Source organism: Pelophylax lessonae, assembly GCF_965119305.1.
Source record: "Pelophylax lessonae genome assembly, chromosome: 11".
In the NCBI taxonomy this organism is placed as follows: domain Eukaryota; kingdom Metazoa; phylum Chordata; class Amphibia; order Anura; family Ranidae; genus Pelophylax; species Pelophylax lessonae.
The window spans coordinates 217,146,885-217,173,726 of NC_138778.1; the positions used below are offsets into that span (position 1 = coordinate 217,146,885).

Genomic DNA, 26,842 nt, shown 5'->3' on the forward strand with positions numbered 1-26,842 from the left:
AAAAGAAAGCTCTGTTTGTGGGAAAAAAAGGACGTCAAATTTGTTTAGGTACAGCGTCGCACGACTGCGCAATTGTCCGTTAAAATCACGCAGTGCCGAATCGCAAAATAGGCCCTGGTCAGGAAGGGGGTAAAATCTTCCGGGGCTTAAGTGGTTTTAATTGTTAAAAAATTGTCATAACTCCTAGAAGATAAGTGAAAATTGTAGGATTCCCTCACTTGGTGCTCAGTAAAGAAATGCCTGCTTGCTTTGAGGGTTAGTGGAAACATGCCCCCTTACATTTTTCAATGATATGCCCCCTTACACGTATGATCAGGGACTACTTTGGCTGGTAGTTAGTGAAATGTTCCCTTACATTGGTGGTCAATGCAGAAAGGTCTTCTTATATAGGTGATCTGTGGAGAAGGACCTTTTTAGATTGGTGGTAAATGGAAAGAATGTCCCCCTTACAGATAACTATAAATATCCCCAGTATCTGTGGTCTGAGAGGCAGAAACTGCTCATTGCTCAAGGAACCTCCAGAAACCTCTGGAGGAACCCATCTTTGTTACCCTGGTTGAGAAAGGATGAACCATACTATGCGTCTCTAAAATGCAGACAATGGGCATCTAACTCAGCCCAATGCTACAGATCAGTTGCCAACTACAACTTTTCACACCTTCCAGACATGTTCTAAAATTCTACCTCTCTGGCAACAGAAGCCCTACCCTCTGCTGACTACAGTTCTGAGTTTAAACTTACTATTTAACCCACAAACCTATTAAAAACTATATACCAGGCTCACACACCAGGAGGTATTCTCCACGGAGAACGGTATTACTGTTCCATACCGGCAGCAAAACCCTTCTGCCAGTCTTCAATGCCAGACTTTAAAAAGTTTTTTAATTTTAAATGACCTGCTGCCAAAATACCAACAAGTGTCATTAGCGGGGTGTGCCCTGCCAGGTTTGGCAAAATTTGGGGCCTGTGGCTGTGGGCCTCACCCCTAATAATTTCATATAACTTAGATTTATGCGTAGGCAAGAACTGACAGCACCCCAGAACCTATAATTATATGTGGTATGCTGCAAGTTTTTTCCAGAGCTAGTTACTTCGAATGTTATCTTCTATACATGTAACATTAGAGGGAAACATATAATAAATCAAATTATTAAAAAAAAAATGTATTTACTTAAATTTTAATAAAGGTCACAGAATTATATTTCTGCTACAAATTTTTACTTTTTTTTTATTTAGTGTTGCAAAAATTAACAAATGTATATAGGGGATGATGTGGCCATTGAGGGTGAGGGGGCCATGCACTGTGAATAGTGGCTGAAGTGGACAGGAGGCCATGGAAGGATGCGTTGTAAACCATACAGGAATGCACTGTTAATGGAGGGTAAGGTGGCCATTAAGGGTGAGGTGGCCATGGAGGGATGATCTGTTAATTGGGGATAAGGTGGTCATGGAGGGATGCACTGTAAATGGGGGATGAGGTGACCAAGCAGGGATACGCTGTTAATGGAAGGTAGGATGGCCATTAAGGGTTAGGTGGCCATGGAGGGATGATCTGTTAATTGGGGATAAGGTGGTCATGGAGGGATGCACTGTAAATGGGGGATGAGGTGACCAAGCAGGGATACGCTGTTAATGGAAGGTAGGATGGCCATTAAGGGTTAGTTGGCCATGGAGGGATGAACTGTTAATTGGGGGGTGAGGTGACCATGGAGGGATGCACTGTAAATAGGGGTTAAGGTTACCAAGCAGGGATACGCAGTTAATGGAAGGTAGGTTGGCCATTAAGGGTTAGGTGGCCATGGAGGGATGCACTGTAAATAGGGGATGAGGTGACCAAGCAGGGATACGCTGTTAATGGAAGGTAGGATGGCCATTAAGGGTGAGGTGGCCACGGAGGGATGCACTGTAAATAGGGGTTAAGGTTACCAAGCAGGGATACACAGTTAATGGAAGGTAGGATGGCCATTCAGGGTTAGGTGGCCATGGAGTGATGAACTGTTATAAGGGGTGAGTTGGCCATGGAGGAAATGGGGGATGAAGTGGCCATGCAGGGATGCACTTTTAATGGAGGGTAGGGTGTCCATTAAGGGTTGGGTGGCCATGGAGGGGTAAAGTGTTAATTGGGGGTGAGGTAGCCATGAATGGATGCACTGTAAATGGGGGATTAGGTGACGAAGCAGGGATTCACTTTTAATGAAAGGTAGGGTGTCCATTAAGATTGGGTAGCCATAGAAGGGTGAACTGTTAAATGGGATTGAGGTGGCCATGGATGGATTCACTGTAAATGAGGGATGAGGTGACCAAGCAGTGATACACTGTTAATGGACAGTACAAGTTGTACGCAGATAAAACTGCTGCTATACCCCTCATGGACTAATAGGAACCAAATCGGTATATAAAACAAATACTTTTATTGTTCTACCAATATAAAATGTAAAAAAGACATACACAAATAAATCCTTGAGAATAAGGACTGGCTATAAAACAATCACTAGTACCCTGGATACCATGCATGTAGTATTTGACAATACTCATACCGCCTGGACTGTGTCATAGGCTGGTTGTTGAGCACAGGTATCTAACCACCTAACAAGTTTCGGACTAAACTTGTTGAGTCCTTCTTCGGAGGTGTGGCAATGGATGCTGATAATTTCTAAAACACAAATATGTGCTATTCGTGATAAAGTAGTAACAAAAAACCAACAAAATAATAACAACAAAATTTACGTTATGTAGTATTATATTCAAACTGCTACATAGGTTGTATGGTACTCACAAAATTTGACAATCACATTGCACATCGTAGTTGGATATAGGATATTGCTGGATGGGAACACAAATGGGAGACCTCTAGGTGTATGAGGCCGTCACTTCCAAAAGGAGCAGAGTTTGATCACAAGGACCCAGAGGATCGATATATCACCTCTATAGCCAACACCTCTATAGCCAACAGCCAGGTATTGTATCCAAAAACAATGAGTCATCATGTGTAGACTAGTAAGACTAGTGGGTCCTTGTGATCTAACTTGTGCTCTTTTTGGAAGTGGCGGCCTCATACACCTAGAGGTCTCCTGTTTGTGTGTTCCCATCCGGCAAAATCCTATATCCAACTACGATGTGCAATGTGATTGTCAAATTTTGTGAGTACCATACAATCTATGTAGCAGTTTGATTATGATACTTCTTATATATGAATATGTACTACATAACGTAAATTTTGTTGTTATTATTACGTTGTTTTTTGTTACTACTTTATCAATAATAGCACATATTTGTGGTTTAGAAATTATCAGTACCCACCATTGCTGCACATCCGAAGAAAGACTCAACAAGTTTAGTCCGAAACTTGTTAGGTGGTTAGATACCTGTGCTCAACAACCAGCCTATGACACAGTCCAGGCAGTATGAGTATTATCAAATACTACCTGCACGGTATCCAGGGTACTAGTGATTGTTTTATAGTCATTCCTTGTTCTCAAGGATTTATTTGTGTATGTCTTTTTTACATTTTATATTGGTATAACAATAAAAGTATTTGTTTTATAAACCGGTCTGGTTCCTTTTAGTCCATGAGGGATATAGCAGTTTTATCTGCGCACAACTTGTATCTTCATACATTTATGGACAGGACAGACCTTTGCATTTCCCACACATACTAAAGTATCTCATACTAAATAGTTTTGTTAATGGACAGTATGGTGTCCATTAAAGGCTAGGTGGCCATGAAGGGATAAACTGTTAATGGGGGGTGAGGTGGCCTTGTATGGATGCACTGTAAATGGGAGATGAGGTGACCAAGCAGGCATGCACTGTTAATGGAAAGTAAGGTGGCCATTAAAGGTTAGGTGGCCATTGAGTGGTGAACTGTTAATTGGGGTGAGGTGGCCATGAAGGGATAAACTGTTAATGGGGGGTGAGGTGGCCTTGGATGGATGCACTGTAAATGGGAGATGAGGTGACCAAGCAGGGATGCACTGGTAATGGAAAGTAAGTTGGACATTAAGGGTTAGGTGGCCATGGAGTGGTGAACTGTTAATTGGGGTGAGGTGGCCATGAAGGGATAAACTGTTAATGGGGGGTGAGGGGGCCTTGGATGGATGCACTGTAAATGGGGGATGAGGTGACCATGCAGGGATGCACTGGTAATGGAAAATAAGGTGGCCAATAAGGGTTAGGTGGCCATGAAGTGGTGAACTGTTAATTGGGGGTGAGGTGGCCATGAAGGGATAAACTGTTAATTGGGGGGGGGGTGAGGTGGCCTTGGATGGATGCACTGTAAATGGGAGATGAGGTGACCATGAAGGAATGCACTGTTAATGGAAAGTAAGGTGGCCATTAAGGGTTAGGTGGCCATTGAGTGGTGAACTGTTAATTGGGGTGAGGTGGCCATGAGGGGATAAACTGTTAATGGGGGGTGAGGGGGCCTTGGATGGATGCACTGTAAATGGGGGATGAGGTGACCATGCAGGGATGCACTGGTAATGGAAAATAAGGTGGCCAATAAGGGTTAGGGGGCCATGAAGTGGTGAACTGTTAATTGGGGGTGAGGTGGCCATGAAGGGATAAACTTTTAATGGGGGGAGGGGGGGTGAGGTGGCCTTGGATGGATGCACTGTAAATGGGGGATGAGGTGACCATGCAGGGATGCACTGTTAATGGAAAGTAAGGTGGCCATTAAGGGTTAGGTGGCCATAGAGTGGTGAACTGTTAATTGGGGGTGAGGTGGCCATGGAGGGATGCATTGTGAATAGCAGTTGGGGTGGCCAGGTATTCAAAGATGAATGCACTGTAAATGGAGGGTAAGGTGATCGTGGAGGTATGCATTGTTAATAGACCGGACATGATCAGACTTGCAGCACCTCAATGGCTGAGCTTGTGGGGTCTCTGCTGAAACTAAATGGGAAGGAGTGAGTGTGACATTACAAATGGGTTGGGAGTGATGAGTTGGGGCAGGATGAAGTGATACTGGAGACGAGCTTAGGGAGTGAGGTTGAGTTGTTGGTACCAGGACAGGGCTCCTTCATGAACTTTGGTGGCCAGGCGGTGCAGAGGCAGAAGAGGCTCTCCATCTTCAGATGTACACATCAACACAGTGTCTAAAGACATCCTCCAGTCAGTGGCTTTTCTAGGCTGAGCACATAAAATAAGTCTGCTGCAGGGAAAATTAAGCATTTCCTTGGTCTCCTCTCCCAAATAATGAAACTGCAACTTTGTAGCATGTCATACGGTGACAAGGTGACACATTATTTAGCAAAGGCGTAGAAAATGTCACTTGGAACTAGGAGCCAACTTTATAAAACCTAGGAGCCAGCTCTAGACAACCTGCATATGACCGTAGAGGAAGCTGAACGATACTTAGTCGAGCAACATACAAAAGGAAAAACAGTTTGTTCTGGAAAATTTCAACTTTATTTTAGCAATTAAATTAATTAAAAAAAATACAGAACAGAGTCTTGCTTTACTGGTAGAACAATTTGAAACCATAAATAACAAGGAACAGAAAGTACCAAATGTTCCTAACCTAAAACCAGGATTTTTTTTTTTATTTGGGGGGGAGGTTATAACAGAAAGCCAGTCGGTTTCTCACCCCACCACACACACATGCCATGGCCTGCATTGCAGTAGTAGCGCCCTTCTCTCATGACTTAGACAAAAATATGGTCCTGGAAATTGTACATTTTGGTTTAGGAAGGGGGGGGGGGGGGGGCAGCATTTAGGCATGGGGTTTTCCTCAACATGTTGATAAAGCTATTGCAGGCGGGTGCTAAAATGCCGGGGCTCTCTTTAGGTAAGCCAGCACTGGGTACGAAAGTAGTAGTTAATGGGACTGTATTGACAGCCGGTGTTGTGTGAGACAGACTGAGCTAAGTTCACCTATCTCACGCGCCTGCTCAGTCTGTCTCAAGCAACGCCGGCTGTCAATACAGTCACATCAGCTACTACTTCCTCATGCAGCACTGTGCCAAAAACAACCACGCCAAACTGCAGAAGGTGGAAACTGATACTGCCTAGTTCTGCCTATGTGATAAAGCTACAATAAGAGTCTCACAACTTTTGCTGCAGTTTTTGCAATTGAAAAGGAAACAGCAATTGTGAAATCTTCTCCTAATGGCACGAAAAGATGGAGCTGGGAACACAGGTGCAGAGCTCTCTGAGGTTATTTTATTTTCAGACAGACACTTTAAGAGCATGCTGTAGAATTTTGTTGTTGTTCTGGTATCCTCAAATGTCAGTGTGTCACATTGTTCTGGGAACCCCAAATGTCAGTGTGTAATTGTTCTGGGGCCCCAACTGTCAGTGTGTAATTGTTCTGGGGCCCCAAATTCAGTGTGTCACATTATTCTGGGAACCCCAAGTGTCAGTGTGTAATTGTTCTGGGGCTCCGACTGCCAGTGTGTTATTGTTCTGGGGCCCCAAGCAGTGCAAGGACAAGGCAACACAGCGCCCAGGGCAAAGATGCCAAACTGGTGCCCCCCCTTTTCTTAGGGTTAGAGCCAGGGTGCCCACATCCCTGCAAAAAAAACATTGCGCCAGGGCAGCCGCCTCCTCCTGCCCACCCCTTTTCCTGGCCCTGGCCCTAAATGTAAGTGTGTTATTGTTCCGGGACCCCAAGTATTAGTGCATCATTGTTCCAGACCCCAAGTGTCAGTGTGTCATTGTTTCAGACCTCCAAGTGTCAGTGTGTCATTGTTCTGGACTTCCAAGTGTCAGTGTGTCATTATTCAAGACCCCCAAGTGTCAGTGTGTCATTGTTTCGGACCTCCAAGTGTCAGTGTGTCATTGTTCCAGACCCCCAAGTGTCAGTGTGTCATTGTTTCGGATCTCCAAGTGTCAGTGTGTCATTGTTTCGGATCTCCAAGTGTCAGTGTGTCATTGTTTCGGACCTCCAAGTGTCAGTGTGTCATTGTTCCAGACCTCCAAGTGTCAGTGTGTCATTGTTTCGGACCTCCAAGTGTTAGTGTGTCATTTTTTCGGATCTCCAAGTGTCAGTGTGTCATTGTTTCGGACCCCCAAGTGTCAGTGTGTCATTGTTTCGGATCTCCAAGTGTCAGTGTGTCATTGTTTCGGACCTCCAAGTGTCAGTGTGTCATTGTTCTGGACTTCCAAGTGTTAGTGTGTCATTATTACAGACGCCCAAGTGTCAGTGTGTCATTGTTCCAGACCTCCAAGTGTCAGTGTGTCATTGTTTCGGACCTCCAAGTGTTAGTGTGTCATTGTTCTGGACTGCCAAGTGTCAGTGTGTCATTGTTCTGGGACCCCCAAGTTAGAGTGCGCCATTGTTCCAGACCCCCCAAGTGTCAATTTGTCATTGTTCTGGACCCTCAGGTGTCAGTGTTTCATTGCTCCAGACCTCCAAGTATCAGTGTGTCATTGCTCTGGACCTCCATGTGTCAGCGTGTCATTGATCTGGGACCTCTAAGTGTCAGTGTGTCATTGCTCTACGACCCCCAAGTGCCAGTTGTATGCTACATCAGTGTGTCATTGTTTTGAACCCCCAAGTATTAGTGTGTCACTGCTCACGGACCTCCAAGTGTCAGTATGTCAGAATGTTGTTGTTTTTAGGATCTCTTGGGTGCGAAGAGCGTGTCACCAGTTACGATTAACTCCTGTCAACTTTCGCTCGTGTTATCTGCCCCATCTTATCAGCACTTATGCAAATCTGACCTACTTTTTTAAAAAAAAAAAAACGGAGTAGATTGTACAACCGCCTCTGTTTAGGCTTGCGAGCAGTGTGGGCGGCTCCGTGCTTCCATCATGGAATCGACCTTTGCCAGCTCTGGCGCTCTGACGTCGGGGAGGGCTGTAAACACCGGCCGCTCGCCTAATCTCGCAGGGTTCAAGGCCTGAAATCTGCGCAGTCAGTAAATGAAGCAGAAACTGGATACAGCTTGCTCAGTCATCTTCAAATGCGTCACATTGGGAGACACTGTGGATAGAAAGGTAAGCTGCAGTTAGGTACAGTGGTGGAATTTTCAAATCTCAACTCATAACTATAGAGCTCATCTATTAAAGTGCAAGTTTGCCATTTTTAACACACTATCCCTGTAAGCAATAGAGGAAACGCCACTCTCCCAACCAACCCGTGCAACATAAAAGTGAATAGCAGCCTCAGCCCACATGTCTCTGCCAAACCATGTCCACTGAGGCATTTCACCCCACCCTCCCTGTAAGTTATTGGCAATACAATCATTTTCTCCATTTTATGTGTCCCTTTTCTCCTTTTGCACCATGTTCGCTTTACCAGGTCCTGCCACTGTTTTCCAATTTTCAAATTTTCATCATTGCTGTTCTTGATCTGTATAAAAAAGGAGCCCCCATAGCCAGACAGGCATGTTCAGACCCATCGTCTCCTGAGATGATTTCTACCAATGACATGAAGCGATGAGATATATCTCCAACATAGAAACAGACCATGGCTCCAACATGAAACTATGCCTTAGCACTCAAGAGCCAACTCTGAAGCAAGCAGTTGAAGGCATTATGCAAATATCAAAATGCCTTGATGGGTGGGTGTCAGTCTTGAGGAGTGGACTTTCCTAGGCAGACTGTATTTGAATGCAGACCGTTCTAGGTGACACCCACGCGGTACGTTGAGTCTCCGTGATTGAAATAACTGAAATCCAATGAATGAAAGGGGTGGGCCAGAGATGGTCAGGCTGGGGAAGAAAGACCTAGATCAGTGGTCTCCAAACTGCGGCCCGGGGGCCAGATGCGACCCTTGGCTTGCCTTTATTCTGCCCTTGAGGCACTATTCTTCCCACTGATATGAGACAGTATTCTACCAACTGATAGCAGTGGTGCACCATTTCTCCCATTGACGCCAACAACGGGGCACTATTCCTCCAAAAGACACAAACAACGGGGCACTATTCCTCCTAATGACAGCAACAATTGGGCAATATTCCTCCCAATGACACCAACAATGGGGTGCTATTCTCCCACTGACATCAACAATTGGGCACTATTTCTCCCAATGATACCAACAATGGGGCACTATTCCTCCCAAAGATACCAGTGATGGGGCACTATTCCTCCCAATGACACCAATAATGTAGACAAAAAATATCCGTGTAAGCACAGCCAATACCCCTATATAGATATATACCAAAAAAATAGAAAAGATGGGGCTTTACGGGAGGAGATGGATCCATACCAACACAATGTAAATTAAAAAATCATAATTTTATTATACATATTTAAAATACATGGGAACAATTCCCATATATAACTTAAAAACATCACACATGTAGAATCGCATTGTAGAAATACTTCCCAATAAGGGAATGCTGATAACTTCTATCAGATGATGACGTGGGATCTCTGATGGAACACGGTCTCGCATCTGAGATATCGGTCTATCTTGGTCTCTCTGGCCCTGAGGAAGCCTTGTGCGAAATGCGTCGGCTTGCTGGGGACCCTAAGACTGTGTTCCATCAGAGACCCCACGTCATCATCTGATAGAAGTTATCAGCATTCCCTTATTGGGAAGTATTTCTACAATGCGATTCTACATGTGTGATGAAGGGAGGGCCCTTACCCTGATCCCCCAGGGCTTCAAGGCTCCTGACAGGGACTGAGGTACTCACTGGTCCACCTAGCCGAAAACCAGGCCGACTCCGTTCTTTGAGAGGTCTGCGGAAACAGACCAACCCCAAGTACTAGGTGGGGCTACCCCAAAGGGAGACCCCATGAGAGCAGGTGAACTAAGCCAGAAGGCCATATCCACCCCCTCCCAAGACTTTCAGGGCAGGACCGAGGTCCTACACCCTACTAATCAAACCGTTAATAAAGTGTACCGCCAACAAAGAAAAAACAAACGTGACAAACACACATATAAAAGTGGGGAAAGGGAAGTGGAGAAGTGCCTGGTGCCATACTGCAGTACTGGAGACCCCTGACCTAGATGATGCTAGACCTCCAGGAAATAAGGCGGGTTTTATCTGACTTGCTGCAGCTTCTAATGCACATTGTACGAAGCTCACAGTGTGCAGTGAAATCAGAGGAAGCCATTTTAGTCCTGGAGAGTAGCAGCTACAACTGTGCAAGACTGAAGGGGGGTCCGGAAGTCCCACCCTGCCGAAATGTGTTTTTTTTGCTGTTGGGACAGATTTCTTGTCCTGTCTGATGCTAGTCTAATGCCTCGTACACACGCATCGATTATTGGTCGGGAATTTTCGGCCAACGTCCAATCGGCCGATTATCGGCTTGTTAGTATGATGCTTCCGACAAACGACTCCGACTTTTCGGCCGAAAAAAATCTGGTGTGCAGGCTATAAAATTTTTGTTGGCCGTCAACACAACGGCCGATTTTCGGTCAGTCAGTACAGATTTCGGCAGACAAAAATCTGATGAACAAGACTGGGCATGCTCAGAGAAGAAAAAACACACGGAAAGTAAACCAGAACATGACATCACTTCTGAAATAGATTTTTGTTGGCCGAGAAAATTAGTGTGCAGTCTAGGCACATTCCAACCAATAAAACTCTGGACAAAAGTCGGACGATCGGTCGGCTGATAATCGTTGCGTGTGTATGAGGCATAACACACAGGAAGTGAGGAGAGATCTCCTACACAGACAGCAATTAAAATTCTGTAGGGTTTACTTGGAAAAAAGGTTTTGGCTGGGTTTTTTCTTTAAAACTAAAACTTGTGATTTCCTGCTGAGTAGGAGGATGACTTGATCAGGAATCAATCCCAAATATCTTCCTCTTCCGAAGAGATATCACCGGTCACATACCATCACCTATTACTATATCAGCAGAAGGGGTGGTGCATACGACTATACACGTGCTGTGTGAGCGGCCTGCGTCCCCTCGGGGTTCAGCCAGGGTTGGGATGCAAATAGTTCTCTGGAAAAGCTCTGAACTTGCTTAATCCAACAGATCTTACAACAGCGAGGCGTGAGTCACAGACGAGAGTGTTCCTCGGAGGAGCTGGAAAAACTCAGAGAAAGTTCCCAAGGCTTTCTAGACAGGGAAGTAAGCGTTTTAACCCCCGTCCTGCCGGTACAGGAATCGGCGCTACCGAGTCTCCTTACACCGCAGCTCATTGCCAATCTGTTATGAACGCATACGGGAATGGTTAGGAATGAATTTGATGTATAAAGAAGTAAAAAAAAAAAAAGCTTTGAACTTATTCTCTCTGGAGAAGAGACGCTTGAGAGGGGATATGATATCAATGTACAAATACCGAACTGGTGACCCTAGCATTGGGAACAAACTATTCAGTGAAAGGAAATACAAAAGGACTCGCGGCCATTCGCTAAAATTAGAAGAAAAGTGGTTTAATCTTAAACTGCGTAAAGGGTTCTATGCGGTCAGAGCGGTAAGGATGTCAAACTCTCTTCTACAAGCAGTGGTATCAGCGATGAGCATCGATAGTAGGGATAGACCGATATGGTTTTTTTCTAGGGCCGATACCCATACCAATATTTTGGTCACAACGTATCGGTATCGGCCGATATGGGACGATATTTTGTACATTTAAAGTTTTGAAAAATAAAGAAAATTTTTGACACAAATCTGGTACTGAACATGTTAATTTTTGTTTAATGCTTAATGGCTGGCTTGCTGGCACCCTGTGGTGGGTGGCTGACTTGCTGGCACCCTGTGGTGGCTGGCTGGCTGTCTGGCACCCTGTGGTGGGTGGCTGGCTGTCACCCTGTGCTGGGTGGCTGGCTGGCTGGCACCCTGTAGTAGGTGGGTGGCTGGCACAGGGGCTGTGGGTGGCTGGCTGGTACAGGGCCTGTGGGCGGCTGGCTGGTACAGTGCCTGTGGCTGGCTGGCTGGCACCCTGCCTGTGGGTGGCTGGCTGTCTGGCACCCTGTGGTGGGTGGCTGGCACCCTGTGGTGGGTGGGTGGCTGGCACAGGGGCTGTGGGTGGCTGGCTGGTACAGGGCCTGTGGGTGGCTGGCTGGCATGTACAGCGCCTGTGGGGGGCTGGCTGGCAGGTACAGGGCCTGTGGGTGGCTGGCTGGCTCGCTGGTACAGTGCCTGTGGCTGGCTGGTACAGGGCCTGTGGATATGGGTGGCTGGCTGGTACCGGGCTGCTATGGGTGGGTGTACGGCTATGATACACTCCCGTGAGACTAGTCCCGACTCCAGATGAGGCTTTCCAAGGCGAGGGAGGCGGCCTAAGAAGGCAGAATGACATCACAAAAATATCAGCAATATCGGCCAGTTCCGGGGCCGATACCGATATATCGGGGAAAGTGCATATCGGCCCTCGATATATCGGCCTTGCCGATAATCGGTCTATCCCTAATCGATAGTTTCAAAAAACTATTAGATGGGCACCCTAATGACTACAACATACAGGGATATACAATGTACTATTGACATAAACACATACACACACTCATTATATACTTTGAACTGGATGACTGGTGTCTTTTTTCAAACTCACTAACTATGTAACTATGAAAGTCTACACTAGCAGAATTTTTTTCAAAATTTTTCATTGTGAGAACATTTTGTTTAATTTTCTAATCTATAGTGGGATCAAATTGACACTCGTTTTTTAACCACAGTGATGAGAAAATTGGAAGAAGCAGGATGGAAAATTTCTCTTGAATTAATAACTTTCTTGCAATGAATGTAGTTTTCATTTAGGAAATGACATTCATTGCAAAATCAAATGTTAAAAGAAAACAAAATTTTGAAGTACTTTTGAACCACATTCATCCACTCACTGAATGTACCAAGGATTTTTGAACAAATGTTAATTTCAAAACCTACTAGTGTATAGCCAGCTTAAAGAGCTCAATTTGCTCTTGTCAGCCAACCAACAACGTGGATGGCAGAATCTCTACTCCCAGCTATAGTATTCAGGCAGGGCCGGATTAAGAGCATCATGGGCTTGGTGCTGAGGATTTTGAAGGGCCTTAAGGGCCGTGCCTTGGTATGCACCCAGAGGAGGAAGGGTGCAGCCATGCATGCCTAATTCAACATGGGATGCTGTCTCTGAAGCCCATAAACACATCCATGCATCGGCAACTGTCCCTCCTTGTCCGGCCTTCGCGCTGTGTGGTTCTGAGGGTGCTGCCTGGGGAAGCGAGCATAGAAGCCAGACTTCTGTGTTTACAAGTGACAGAAGAGTGGTAACAGTGAATATGGCCAACCCGGGGCCTATATAAAGGTAGGGGCCTGGAGCTGCAGCTCCAATAGCCCCTACGTTAATCTGGCCCTGTATTCAGGCAGTAGCGGCACCCATGGCTGTCTGAATGCAGTGGTGATGCCAAACAGTAACTGCTTCCACCTGGCCAATGTTAATGTTGATGCCAAATTTCTATTTCGTTTTAGTCTTTTGACTAAAATGGCATGTTAGTTTTAGTCTCCGGTACATTTTAGGCGACTAAAATATTTTAGTCGACTAAAATCAAATAGGTTTAGTTAAATTGTAATGCATTATTTAGGCATTTCTCTAAAATGTTCAAATTCATTATATACTCTAATAGGCTTCAAAAAAGAGTGGGCTCGGGGGGAAGAGCACTGCGCCCTGAGCCCACCCAGTTGTGTGACAATTGCAAATGAATATTCGCTATTATTAAACTGATTTTCCTCCCTGCCAATCAGGAAGCGGGCCCTAAAACCCGTTTCTCGATTGGCCGAAAAGGAGAAGCCATGCTATTGGCCAAGGAGGAGGGAGGAGACGCCGCCGCTGCCTGCCCTCCACGTCAGTCCAGGGTAAGTGAGCCGGCGACGGGGTGATATGGTGTGCGGGCTGGAGCTGGTGTGGTCGGGGGGGGGGGGTATGGTGGGGTCCATCTGAACGTCATCGCTCCCAGGAATCAATGCGACGGCACCGGCCCAGCTCATCACTTCCGGTGCGACGCCGCATTCCCTGCTAAACAGCTTCTGGGCATGAACTGAAGCTGTGGAGGAATGTGGCGCCTCACCGGAAGTGACGAGAGGGGCCAGTGCAGGCGCATTCTGGGAGAAGAGGACACGGAAGAGGACGCAGAAGAGGATCGCGCCGGCTTCAGCTGCCCACATCCGAGATGGCAACGCTGGAGAAGAAATTTTAAAAGTGAGTATTTCTTCTTGCAGGTAAGTGCGAACCGGGACAGATCAGAGGCTATCCATTGTGGAATGTACTAGCCCTGACTGTCCCGGGGGTATGTTCACTGAAATTTTTTTTTGTGGCCGGAACTCCGCTTTAATACCGTAAATAATAACATGTTATTCGATTTTTTTACTCCAGGAGTATATAATGAGTTTGAAAATTCTAGAGAAATGCCTAAATAATGCATTACAATTTAACTAAACCCATTACATTACATTTATTTTTAGTTGACTAAAATGTACTGATTTCAATTAAGTTTTAGTCATAGTCTTTTGACTTAAATGCCGTTTTAGTCATATTTTAATCATCTGATTTGTTTTAGTTTTAGTCGTATTTTAGTCTACGAAAATAGTGTTAATTTCAGCTATGAAAATATTTTAGTAGACGAAATTAACACTGCACCTGGCTCAGCCAATTTTCTAAAGTGACTAATGACAAGATGGATGCTGTAAGGGGCACCCCTGACTCAAAGTTCAGCCAATTCAGCAGGAATCAGCTGAAATTTGAGTAGTCTATGGGGGGGCTACTAAATGGACACATTATCGAGCATGCTGCACCTCAAATGAAAAAATACACATGGTGCTAGGCCTGCTTTAACGTTGGCCACTGCACACTCTGAGGTTGGGAAACAGCATGTGAAATCAGGCACTGGAAAGGCTAAAAATGTCACCCCCTGATGCAAGCTGAAACCTCAGAAACTAAAGTTTAATAAATCTTTCATCAATACACCTGTACAATTATAAACTCTGTTCTGGTACACCCTTGGTGGGTGTTATATCAGATGGTACCAACTCACCTTGGTCTACCTTCGGAGGAAGGCCATTGGCGGCTCTCTGCTAGGTATCAGAGTCCCCAAATGTATGGTGTCCACAGGATTGTTATCAGTGGCTACAATGTTGTATCTCCTGATGAGCTGCAAGAGAAACATGGAACACAAACTTACTACAAGAGGGGAAAAGGGCTAAGAGGTCTACATCGTAAAAATGGCTGGTCACATTCACTGGCTCCTAATATCAGACCGGTTTGCAGCTGTAACCTATTGCCAATTCTGTCTAAGTTTGTTAAACTGGGAGAGGCTGCTTATACGTGTCCCATCTGATCTCCTGACACCCAGAATAATCTAGTATCCTCGCCCGCCCTGTTTTATGGTTACAGTTGTGAGCAGTAGAAATGCTGTGTCTGTGCCCCACCCCTGTCAGGCCACCACTATGGGTGGCACATGAAGAAGAGGAATGGCAAATATGGATGAGGAAACAAAGGCATTATGGCAATTGTCTTTAGTATTCAACTAAGGGTGCCCTTACACCAGCAGCTATGAGCACGGTTCAACCCCTTAGTCCACTTCATTTGTGTAGTGGGAGTCCTCTGAACTGTGCCCAGCAACAGTTGCACCATGCCTTGGAAGAGGTGGTCCTGGCACGGTTCACTTGTGGTCCGCTATGATTTGCTTCACTATAAGTGCACACAATGCCAGGGCACAGAACTGTCCATAGGTGACTGAGCACAGAAGCAGGGATCACTGCAGTCTGGTTGGCAGTGGTCAGGGGAGGACTGGGCCCAGGGGCAGGGGGGCAATTGCCCCCTGGGCCGCTCTGATGCCCTGTAAAATGGCTGCACTGCTTCTGCCACAGACATACCTAAAGGATTCCTAGTGAAGAAAAGTTAAAGTCCCCACCGCTGACCTACTGAGTGCAGGTTGAAGGCAAGGGCAAAGCACAGGGCTACACCCCCCCCCCCCCCCAGCATGGATGGTGTAAACTGTGTCTGAGCAGAGGCCGGTTTTATGCCCCACTGGAGACTCTTCTGCCTCGGCCAGACCCAACCGAACTGTCCCAGCCCCCCCAACCGCCCCCTGCTGGCCAGGTCGGGAACCCGGATTCAGCCAGTAAGTAGAGAGTATCTTGAGCAGGGCTTCAGCTTGGAATTGGGGTTAGGAGGAGGATTGGGAGAGGGAAAGTGAGAGGGGGGCCAAGTCGCTGCACCATTGGCCTCTGGTTTGTACTTGCTCCCTGGGCTGAAAGTTGCCAGTCTGCCCCTGGCAGTGGTGATGATGCCAGTATGCTAGGGAACACTGACTTATAGCCCAGTGTGAGAGACCAGACAAGTGGGGAAGGGGGACAATTAAACTTGGGCACAGTTCAGTTCAACCCTATCCAGTGTGAGGGCACCCTGAATAAGCTCACATGTGGGATTACATGGACCAGAAATTCATCACTGTCCTGTACATTGTAGCTACTTGGTGGCGGGTTCATGCCCCAATGGGTCAACTGTGTGGTGCACTTTTCCTACAAGTGACTCAAGGTGACCACCTTACCGGTCAGGTTGCCACCCTACAAGTGTCAGAGGTAAAGCAGGTCACAAGTGCACGTCTCAAGTACTTCATGGGCAATCTGGAACGCTGTAATTTGACAAGCGCATTTCTTGTTCTCGCAATTTGTCTCATATATCCTACACACTACAATCTGATTGTTCAAACACCCTTTCCTTTGCTATAACTATGAAATGTAAGGGTCTACCTAAAGAGCCCATGAAATCTTAATGTATTCAGACAGACTTGTGTAACACATAGTTTGTTGATAGATCTGACGGTTCATACTCTATGCTCAGCACACACACGTGACTAGCGTGCTGTTAAAATTACCTTTGCATCTTTCCCCACCAATTGATGAGAGGGGGTCTCCCCCACGCTGGAGAGGACCCATGCCCTTTATGAGGGCAAGAGTATGGGATGCTATTTTAGTGCCCATTGTGATGGTGCTGAGTATGTAGAATATTTTATCCCTGCGGTGGGATGGGAAGACCTCCAATTAAACTGGTCAGGAGGCCACTGATTGGCCCTGGGGTTTCGAGTCCTGAGTTTGGAGTAACAGTTTTGGATAACCCTAAACTGAATAATATGGATGCACCAAGTAATGTCTGTTCTATCAAAGTTGGTGGGATAGGGAAAGCTCCAGCTAGACTAGTCTACAGGCCACTGATTGGTCCTGGGGTTTGAGTCCTGAGTTAAAACAATCTTGGATAGCCCTGAACTGAATTATGTGGATGCACAAGTAATGCCTGTTCTAAAGAAGTTGGTAGGATAGGAAGAGCTTCAGCTATACTGGTCGACAGGCAATTGGTCCTGGGGTTTGAGTCCTGAGTTGAAAGGATTTTGGATAGCCATGAAATGACTTAGGTGGATGCACCAAGTAATGCCTGTTCTATCAACGTTGGTGGGATAGGGAGAGCTCCAGCTAGACTGGTCGATAGGCCACTGATTGGCCCTGGTGTTTGAGTCCTGAGTTTGGGGTACCAGTTTTGAATAACCCCAAACTGAATTATACGGATGCACCAAGTAATGCCTGTTCTATAGAAGTTTATTGGATAAGGAGAGCTCCAGCTAGACTGGTCAGGAGGCCACTGATTGGTACTGGGGTTTAAGTCCTAAGTTAAAGGGAACGGTTTTGAATAGCCCTGAACTGATATATGTGGATGCACCAAGTAATACCTGTTCTATAGAAATTGGTGGGATAGGGAGAGCTCTAGTTAGACTGTTCGGGAGGCCACTGTTGATTGGTCCTGGGGTTTGGGTCCTTAGTTTGGAGTAACAGTTTTGGATAACCCTAAACTGAATAATATGGATGCACCAAGTAATGCCTGTCCTATCGAAGTTGGTGGGATAGGGAGAGCTCCAGCTAGACTGGTCAACAGGCCACTGATTGGCCCTGGTGTTTGAGTCCTGAGTTTGGGGTACCAGTTTTGAATAACCCGAACTGAATTATACGGATGCACCAAGTAATGCCTGTTCTATAGAAGTTGGTGGGATAGGGAGAGCTGTAGCTAGACTGTTCGGGAGGCCACTGTTGATTGGTCCTGGGGTTTGGGTCCTGAGTTTGGAGTAACAGTTTTGGATAACCCTAAACTGAATATAATGGATGCACCAAGTAATGCCTGTCCTTTCGAAGTTGGTGGGATAAGGAAAGCTCCATCTAGACTGGTCAGGCCACTGATTGGCCCTGGTGTTTGAGTTCAGGGAAACGATTTTGGATAGCTCTGAACTGAATTATATGGATGCACGTAATATCTGTTCCAAAGAAGTTGGTTCCCATGAAGCCCCATTGTAAATGACACAATCTGATGCATTTCTTGTGGAAGCAGCAAAATGCCAGCCGCTGACATGGCAAGCCAATGTGGGACAAAGAGGGTTCAGGGGGATGGGAACTACCCCAGAAATGTGGCAAGTAACTCACCCAGCAAATGCCAAGCTGCAATTGGAGCTCGGCTAGCCGCCGACCGATGCACATTCGCTTTCCAATGCCAAATGGGACGTGGGCGAAAGGGTTGATGGTGTTCTTGTCCTGCAGCCAACGATCAGGCCGGAACTCGGACCAGTCATCATAGCATTCTTCGTTGGAGCCCAGCACATGGCTGTTTATGGTCAAGACCGTCTGCAGAAAACAAAAAACAGATGCTTGATTTCATTCTATTCTATTCTATCTGTTAAAGCCCACCCTCTTTGCTGCTGCACAAATGCGTTACATGGGCAGCAAGAGGTAAAAAAAAAACTTGGGGCAACTGTTTGCTACTCTTTTTTACACTGAGGTCTTTATTGTTATCTGCAGGGGCCTTTACGCTTTCCACATATTGTCACCGGAAATAAAAGTAAGGGGGCAGTGGCATCACTAGGGTTGGTGTCACCTGGTGCGATACAACATGGTCTCGGCCCCCCCCCCCCCAATAATTGCAGCGGAAAAAAGTAGGTTTGGCCAAACTTTACATTGGAAGGGGCTTAAGGGGCATGGTTAAACAAAATCCAGGTTTTGGATATGTGCTAGGGGGTACTTTGGGACAGGAGAGGACTTGTGATAGAAGGTGGGTTGGGGAAGGGGGGTCAAATATGTAGTAGGGGACACTTTGGGATGTAAGAGGACTTGTACTAGAAGGTGGGTTGGGGAGGGGGGGTCAAATATGTAGTAGGGGACACTTTGGGATGTGAGAGGACTTGTGCTAGAAGGTGGGGTGGCTGATATGTACTGGGGGGCACGTTGGGACTGGAGAGGACTTGTAATAGAAGGTGGGTTGGGGGAGGGGGGGTCGAATATGTACTGGGGGGCGCTTTGGGAGGTGAGAGGACTTGTGCTAGAAGGTGGGGTGGCTGATATGTACTGGGGGGCATGTTGGGACAGGAGAGGACTTGTAATAGAAGGTGGGTTGCGGGAGGGGGGGGTCGAATATGTACTGGGGGCGCTTTGAGAGGTGAGGGGACTTGTGCTAGAAGGTGGGGTGGCTGATATGTACTGGGGGGCATGTTGGGACGGGAGATGACTTGTAATAGAAGGTGGGTTGCGGGAGGGGGGGGGGTCGAATATGTACTGGGGGGCGCTTTGGGAGGTGAGAGGACTTGTGCTAGAAGGTGGGGTGGAGGGGCTGATATGTACTGGGGGGCACATTGGGATGGGAGAGGACTTGTAATAGAAGGTGGGTTGGGGGGTGCGATATATGCTGGGGGGTTCTCTAGGAATGGAGAGAACTTGTGCTAGAAGGGGGTGGGGATTTTAAATCCACTCCCTCTTCTAGCACAAGTCCTCTCCCCTCACAAAGAGCCACCCAGTACATATCCTCTTCCCGTTGACCCTCCAAATCACTCCTCCACATGCACACCCTTTTTTACCCATGAGGTAATCTTCCAATGGGGACGCTTGTTCTAGTGATCGCTAAGAGGGCATTTGTCTCACTTTGGAGATATTTTCTCTACTTCCATCTACTTGGGACAGTAAATGAAGGTAAATCTCCCCAATGTGACACAGAAAGCCCCCCAAAAAAAGAAAAGTAAAAAAAAATAATAATAAAAGGCCTAAAGCAGAACTAAAATTAAATGTTTTGTTATTTTGGAAATGGTAAGGGAGGGTTATACGTTTTTTTTTTGCCATCTATAAAAAAAAGTTTAATTTTAGTTCTGCTTTAGACCTTTTTTTAATTGTTTTTTTCTTTTCTCTTTTTGGGGGGCTTTCTTTGTCACATTGGGGAAATTTATCTTCATTTCCTGTCCCAAGTAGATGGAAGTAGAGCAAATATCTCCAAAGTGAGACAAATGTCCTCTTAGCTATTATATATTAGCTAATTTGGAGAAATTCCGTCACTTCCCATCCCATTGCAAAAACAGGGAGTGAGGTGAAATCCCTCCTAAGTGATTGTCACCAGAACTAGTGTCCCCATTGGAAGATTTCCTCTTTTTTCCTATTTTGTGGAAAACCCAAAATGTGTGATTCTCTTTTACTTTCCATGATAGCAGTACACAGGACAAATGTGGGGTATATGTCGGTCGCGCGCCTGCTGCTAGGGGGCGAGCGTGTGCCGCCAGTGGCGCGCTCCCGCCCCCCACTCGTCAGCGGGGACTCTGATGCATGGGGCAGGCGGCTCCGAATGCTGCCTGCCACCTGCGATCGCTCCCCGCTGAGAGAGAAGGGCGGTCGGCTGTTGTGAACAGAGCTGACCGTTCTTCTCCCTGGAATGATCACAGAGCTCCTGTGATCCTTCTATATAGGAACACAGGTCTCTGTGATCATTTCACAAGCCACGCCCCCATACAGTTAGAAACACGCCCCTAGGTACACATTTAACCCCTTGATCACTTACAGTGTTAACCCCTTCCCTGCCAGTGTCATTATTACAGTAAAGGTGCATATTTTTAGCACTGATTACTGTAGTAATGTCACTGGTCCCCCCAAAAGTGTCAAAAATGTCAGTCAGGGGTCCGATCCTTTCCGCCGCAATGTCGCAGTCCCGCAAAAAAAAAAAAATTGCAGATCGCCGCCATTACTAGTAAAAAAACAACAATAAAAATGACATAAATATTTCCCGTAGTTATTAGACGTGATAACTTTTGCGCAAACCAATCAAAATACGCTTATTGCGATTTTTTTAACGAAATTATGTAGCAGAAAACAAATTGGGCTAAAATGTTAAAAAATTTTGATTTTTTATTTTTTTTTTTGTGAATGTTATATAGCAGAATTGGAATTTTTTAATTTTTTCAGAATTGTCGCTCTTTTTTTGTTTATAGCGCAAAAAAATAAAAATCGCACAGGTGATCAAATACCACCAAAAGAAAGCTCTGTTTGTGGGGAAAAAAAGGACATACATTTTATTTGGGTACAGCATCGCACGAGCGTGCAATTCTCCGTTAAAGTAACGCAGTGCCGAATCGCAAAATATGGCCTGGTCAGGAATGGGGTAAAATCTTCCGGTCTTAAAGTGGTTAAAAATTCGCTCATTGAGAATTTTTTTGTCAAAGACATGTAGCTAAATACATTTTGGCCTAAATATATGACAAAAATTTAATATATTGGATATTTTTTAACTGTCAAAGTAGAAAAATATTGTTATTTTTTTCAAAATTGTCGCTCTTTTTTTATTAATATCGCAAAAAATGAAAGGCGCAGCGGTGATCAAATACCACCAAAAGAAAGTTCTGTTTGTGGGAAAAAAAGGATGTAAATTTCGTTTGGGTACGGCGTTGCATGACCGCGCAACTGTCAGTTAAATTCACACAGTACCAAGTTGCAAAAAGTGGCCTGGACGTAAAGCAGGAAAATCCTCCGGTGGTAAAGTGGTTAACATTGTCCTGACAGGAGCAGATTTTCTCATTTCCTCCATCAGTAAACAGAATTATGTAACATCGGAGTCTGGCCTATTCTGCGGGGACACCTGCCAAGCTATGAGGGTCAGGGTGTTGTGATCCTCCAGTCTGCCAACTATAACTTAATATTGGGCTACTCATTAGATATGTTACATAATGCACATGCCAAGATAGAAGGAACGATCGTCCTGTCCTGCAGTAAGGCCCATCCTGGGAAAATAAGCAAATGTCCCAGCATCCTTTGCTGCCAGCATTTAGTGGTTTCAGAAAAAAAAAAACTAAAAAGCACAAACCACTAATAATGATAAAAACGGGGAGGGGGGCTCTGTTTTAAATAGCTAAACTTTTAGAACTTGCAGTACTGTGGTCCCGGGTTCAGTGCCAAGCAATGCAATCTGTATGGAGTGATTATGTTCTTTCCATGTTTTCTTATGTGATCCAGTTTCCACCCACAAAACAAAAAACATAGAGGTGTTTAAACTGGCTTCCAACCAAATTGGCCGCAGGGTGTCTTCTAACGCTAGATAAATATCTATAATAGTGGGTGACTGTGGTTGGACATTAGAGTGTAAGCTCCTGTGATGCAGAGACTGATGTGACTGGCTTAGTGTTCCCTGTACAGGGGTGTGGTATATGTCAGAGCTATATAAATGTGTAATTATATTAGTGTGTGTCTGTGGTGGGGGCGTTGGAGTGTAAATTTTTGTTAATTAAAAATCTTACAAACATACTAAAAACATAACTACATAAATACAAAAAATAAATAAAATAAATAAAAATAAATATATATACATAAATAAACAAAAATAAACAAGCTTACATCAGCAAATAACAGAAAATAACTATATATAAAGGAACATCATTTTATTATCTGTAGTATCCGTATTAGAGTGTAAGCTCCTCTGGTACAGAGACTGATGTGACTGGCTCAGTGATCTCTGTACAGTGATGCGGTATATGTCAGAGCTATATAAAATGTATAATAATAATAGTGTGTGACTGAGGGGGTACATTAGAGTGTAAGCTCTTCTGTCGCAGAGATTGATGTGATTGGCTTAGTGTTTTCTGTACAGCACTGTGTGACTGTAGGGGGACATTAGAGTGTAAGCTCTTCTGTCACAGAGATTGATGTGACTGGCACAGTGTTCTCTGTACAGCACTTTGTGACTGTAGGGGGACATTAGAGTGTAAGCTCTTCTGTCGCAGAGATTGATGTGACTGGCTCAGTGTTCTCTGTACAGCACTTTGTGACTGTGGGGGGACATTAGAGTGTAAGCTCCTCTGGTACAGTGACTGATGTGACTGGCTCAGTGCTCTCTGTACAGCACTGCGGTATATGTCAGAGCTATATAAATGTATAATAATAATAGTGTGTGACTGTGGGGGACATTAGAGTGTAAACTCTTCTGTCGCAGAGATTGATGCGATTGGCTCAGTGCTCTGTGTACAGCGCTGCGCTATATGTCAGAGCTATATAAATGTATAATAATAATAGTGTGTGACTGAGGGGGTACATTAGAGTGTAAGCTCTTCTGTTGCAGAGACTGATGTGACTGGCTAAGTGTTCTCTGTACAGTGATGCAGTATATGTCAGAGCTATATAAAAGGATAATAATAGTGTGTGACTGTGGGGGGGGGGGGGGGGGACATTAGAGTGTAAGCTCTTCTGTCGCAGAGACTGATGTGACTGGCTCAGTGATCTCTGTACAGTGATGTGGTATATGTTAGAGCTATATAACTGTATAATAATAATAGTGTGTGACTGTGTGGGGACATTAGAGTGGAAGCTCTTCTGTCACAGATATTGATGTGACTGGCTCAGTGTTCTCTATACAGCACTGTGGTATATGTCAGAGCTATATAAATGTATAATATTAATAGTGTGTGACTGTGGGAGGATATTAGACTGTAAGCTCTTCTGTCGCAGAGATTGATGTGACTGGCTCAGTGATCTCTGTACAGTGATATGGTATATGTCAGAGATATATAACTGTATAATAATAGTGTGTGACTGTGGGGGGACATTAGAGTGTAAGCTCTTCTGTCGCAGAGACTGATGTGACTGGCTCAGTGTTCTCTGTACAGCACTGTATGACTGTGCGGGGACATTAGAGTGTAAATTTTTGTTTATTAAAAATCTTACAAGCATACAACATAATAAAAACATATTAACATATATACAGAATAAATAAATGATATATACTGTAAACAAACAAAAAGTAGCTTACTTCAGCATAAAAAGAAACAAACTAGCTTTTTTGCCAAAAAACATAAACAGAACCAAATATACAAACCAAGATATATGTTATTATTATAATGCACAACAAAGCCCTAACCTCCACCTAAACACACCCTCAGGCTAAGAAACGATTACACATGTATCCCATGCATGCAGCCTTTTTCCAAAAATCGAATCTAATAAAAATCTAGGGGATGTGAAGGGACAGAAAGAAAAGCCGCACATCCAGAGACTGACAGACAGCAGCTACGGGGATCTGACATTCCTCCGTGCCTTTGGCCAGGCTCCTGGCTGCCACCTGTCCTTCTCAAGACCCAAATCTTCCCAACCTCACCCAGAATGTTCTGCACCACCACCTCAACAGGAAGGTCTTTTTTCCGAGTGGAAACCTGACACCGTGCATTCCACGTGAAGTAAGGGACTACCGCGCTAACTAAAAAAAAAATCTCAAAATCAAAATCCCAATGGGTCTCAAAAGACCCGTACGACCTCTCCGCATAACTCAAGAGGGAAAGGAAATGGATACCCGTTTATAGACTTCTATTTTGAAGGGGCACTGAAGCAAGAAATGGTCCATTGTCTCCTCCACACCGCCACACTCCATTCTTGGCCAACCATGGTTCTCAGCAGAGCGATGCTTCAAGTTGCCCTTCACATTGAGTCTACCATGGAACAAGAGCCAGGCCAAATCCTAAAACTTTAAAGGGATCCTCTCTAGATTATTCAAACGAAGACCCTTCCTCCTCTCCAGGGCCTTTCTAGTAAGAGACTTAATTTCCTCAGCAGTCACTCGCCACGACCAAAGCATTTTCAGGCATGGGGCAACGTAAGACGGGAGCTTACCATGTCGAACCCTCAGACTTTTCACTGGCCCACCATTCTCCAAGCTGCGCAGAAAAGGCCTAAACTAGGATTCAAAAATGCCAACCCATCCAGGCGGTTCCTCTGCCAGCATGTTACCAAAATTATGTTTCAAAAACATCAGAGAAAAGAATAGCACCGGGTTGACCATACCTAGGCCACCCATCCGCCTGGGAAGATAGGTTACAGACCTCTTAATGAGGTTCAGTTTGTTTCCCCACAACAGCTGGAAGAAACAGCTGTAAATATTTGCACTGGCAAAACATAGACAAAGCTGACATACAGAAATACTGGGATCAGGTAAGTTCTAGTCAGGTCGATTCTTTCCCTGTAAGAGAGTTTCCATTCCTTCCAGCTGGCAACCTTGGCATCGGCATCTTTTAGCCTGCTTTCCCAATTTGCAAGGCTGTAACTGCGGGACCAAATTTGATGCCTAAAACTTTAATTTTCCGCCAGGGCTCTGGGACGGTGTCCGGAAGCTCAAAGACATCGCCTTCCTCTCCCATACAAAAAACTTCACTCATTAGAGTGTAAGCTCCTGTTGTGCAGAGACTAATGTGGATCATTTCACATTCTCTGTACAGCACTGTGGATTATGCTATCCAAATGCATTTATTTCACAACTTCCTATGGCAATGTGGCCTCGTTTACCTAATCACCGCTGTGTAGATTATGGCGCACATTATCTTTTAGATAATCATAAATACTCACTCCTTCAGGCAATACATAATCCCCCAGCACGGTCTCCTTATCCAGAGTGCGAGTGGTGAATGGCACGGAGGGGTTTATCCTGCAAATCGAACATTAATATGAGAAGTCATCAGAAGTATGTATGTGTATCTCACTCCTTCAGGGTGATGGATAAGATCTCTAATTAGCATATATCATCCAGGACTTCCAGTGATAAATTCCTAGCAGGCATGAATTGTCATTTTCTAAGAGGGCTTTTTTTCTCTCAGAAAATAGATGCAAAAACTCAACCACGACCCCCCCCCCCCCAAAACCCCCTCCTCCTGACACATACACCCTCCAAACTGCATCAAATAGTGGGTATGGTCAAATTTAAATAACAGTGCAAGAGTCTTAAAGGGGCATTAAATACCAGGAGTGCATTATGTACAGAGTGCAGAGTTCCGGAGTGTGCTAAACACAGAGTGCAGAGTTCAGGGTGTGCTCTATTTTCAGAGTTCTGGAGTGCGCTAAACACAGAGTGCATAGTTCAGGGGTGCTCTATGTGCAGAGTTCCGGAGTGCGCTAAACACAGAGTGCAGAGTTCAGGTGTGCTCTATTTTCAGAGTTCTGGAGTGCGCTAAACACAGAGTGCATAGTTCAGGGGTGCTCTATGTGCAGATTTCCGGAGTGCGCTAAACACAGAGTGCAGAGTTCAGGGGCGCTCTATGTGCAGAGTTCCAGAGTGCGCAAAACACAGAGTGCATAGTTCAGGGGCGCTCTATGTGCAGACTTCCGGAGTGTGCTAAACACAGAGTGCAGAGTTCAGGGGTGCTCTATGTGCAGAGTTCTGGAGTGCGCTAAACACAGAGTGCAGAGTTCAGGGGTGCTCTATGTGCAGAGTTCCGGAGTGCTCTAAACACAGAGTGCAGAGTTCAGGGGTGCTCTATGTGCAGAGTTCCAGAGTGCGCAAAACACAGAGTGCAGAGTTCAGGAGTGCGCTACACATAGAGTGCCTTCTTCCACAGCTGCTTACCTCTGCATCCCCCATCCACATTTCACTTTCACCCCTCTTCTTCTCTAGTACCTCTCTGCACGCTGTGAGTGGCTACGCCTCTCTCATTTGCGGGCAGATCATCCAGTAGGAGTGTCAGCATCCCCAGTGCACCCCGGGCACCTGCATCTCCCTTGTCCCCATCCTGCACTCAGTGGGAACCGCACAGGGTATCAGATCTATGGAAGCCGTTGGGAGAAGAGCTGTAACTTGTAAACACAGAAGCCAGACCCCTGTGTTTACAAGTGATAGGAGAGTGGGAAGCAGCAGACTGATGAGCTCATCTCTCTGCTCTTTCTCTCTTTTAATTTTGTTAGCACGTGAGCACTTAAGCCCA

The 26,842-nt window shown here is 45.4% G+C and overlaps 1 protein-coding gene and 1 long non-coding RNA gene across 2 annotated transcripts in view; both read right to left on the reverse strand.

Moving 5' to 3' along the window:
• Positions 1-5,386: 5,386 nt before the first annotated feature.
• LOC309566710 overlaps positions 5,387-26,842 on the reverse strand; it is a 99,983-nt gene continuing 78,527 nt past the window's right edge. The window contains exon 2 of the long non-coding RNA XR_014225890.1: positions 5,387-5,887. This is a non-coding gene — a long non-coding RNA (uncharacterized lncRNA). The remainder of the gene's footprint in view (positions 5,888-26,842) is intronic.
• CYP24A1 (cytochrome P450 family 24 subfamily A member 1) overlaps positions 7,803-26,842 on the reverse strand; it is a 43,793-nt gene continuing 24,753 nt past the window's right edge. The window contains exons 9-12 of the mRNA XM_082271974.1: positions 25,494-25,572; positions 18,294-18,491; positions 14,861-14,977; positions 7,803-7,927 (exon numbers count right to left, since the gene is read on the reverse strand). Coding sequence (XP_082128100.1) covers positions 14,867-14,977; positions 18,294-18,491; positions 25,494-25,572 — 388 coding nt within the window. The 3' untranslated portion in view covers positions 7,803-7,927; positions 14,861-14,866. The remainder of the gene's footprint in view (positions 7,928-14,860; positions 14,978-18,293; positions 18,492-25,493; positions 25,573-26,842) is intronic.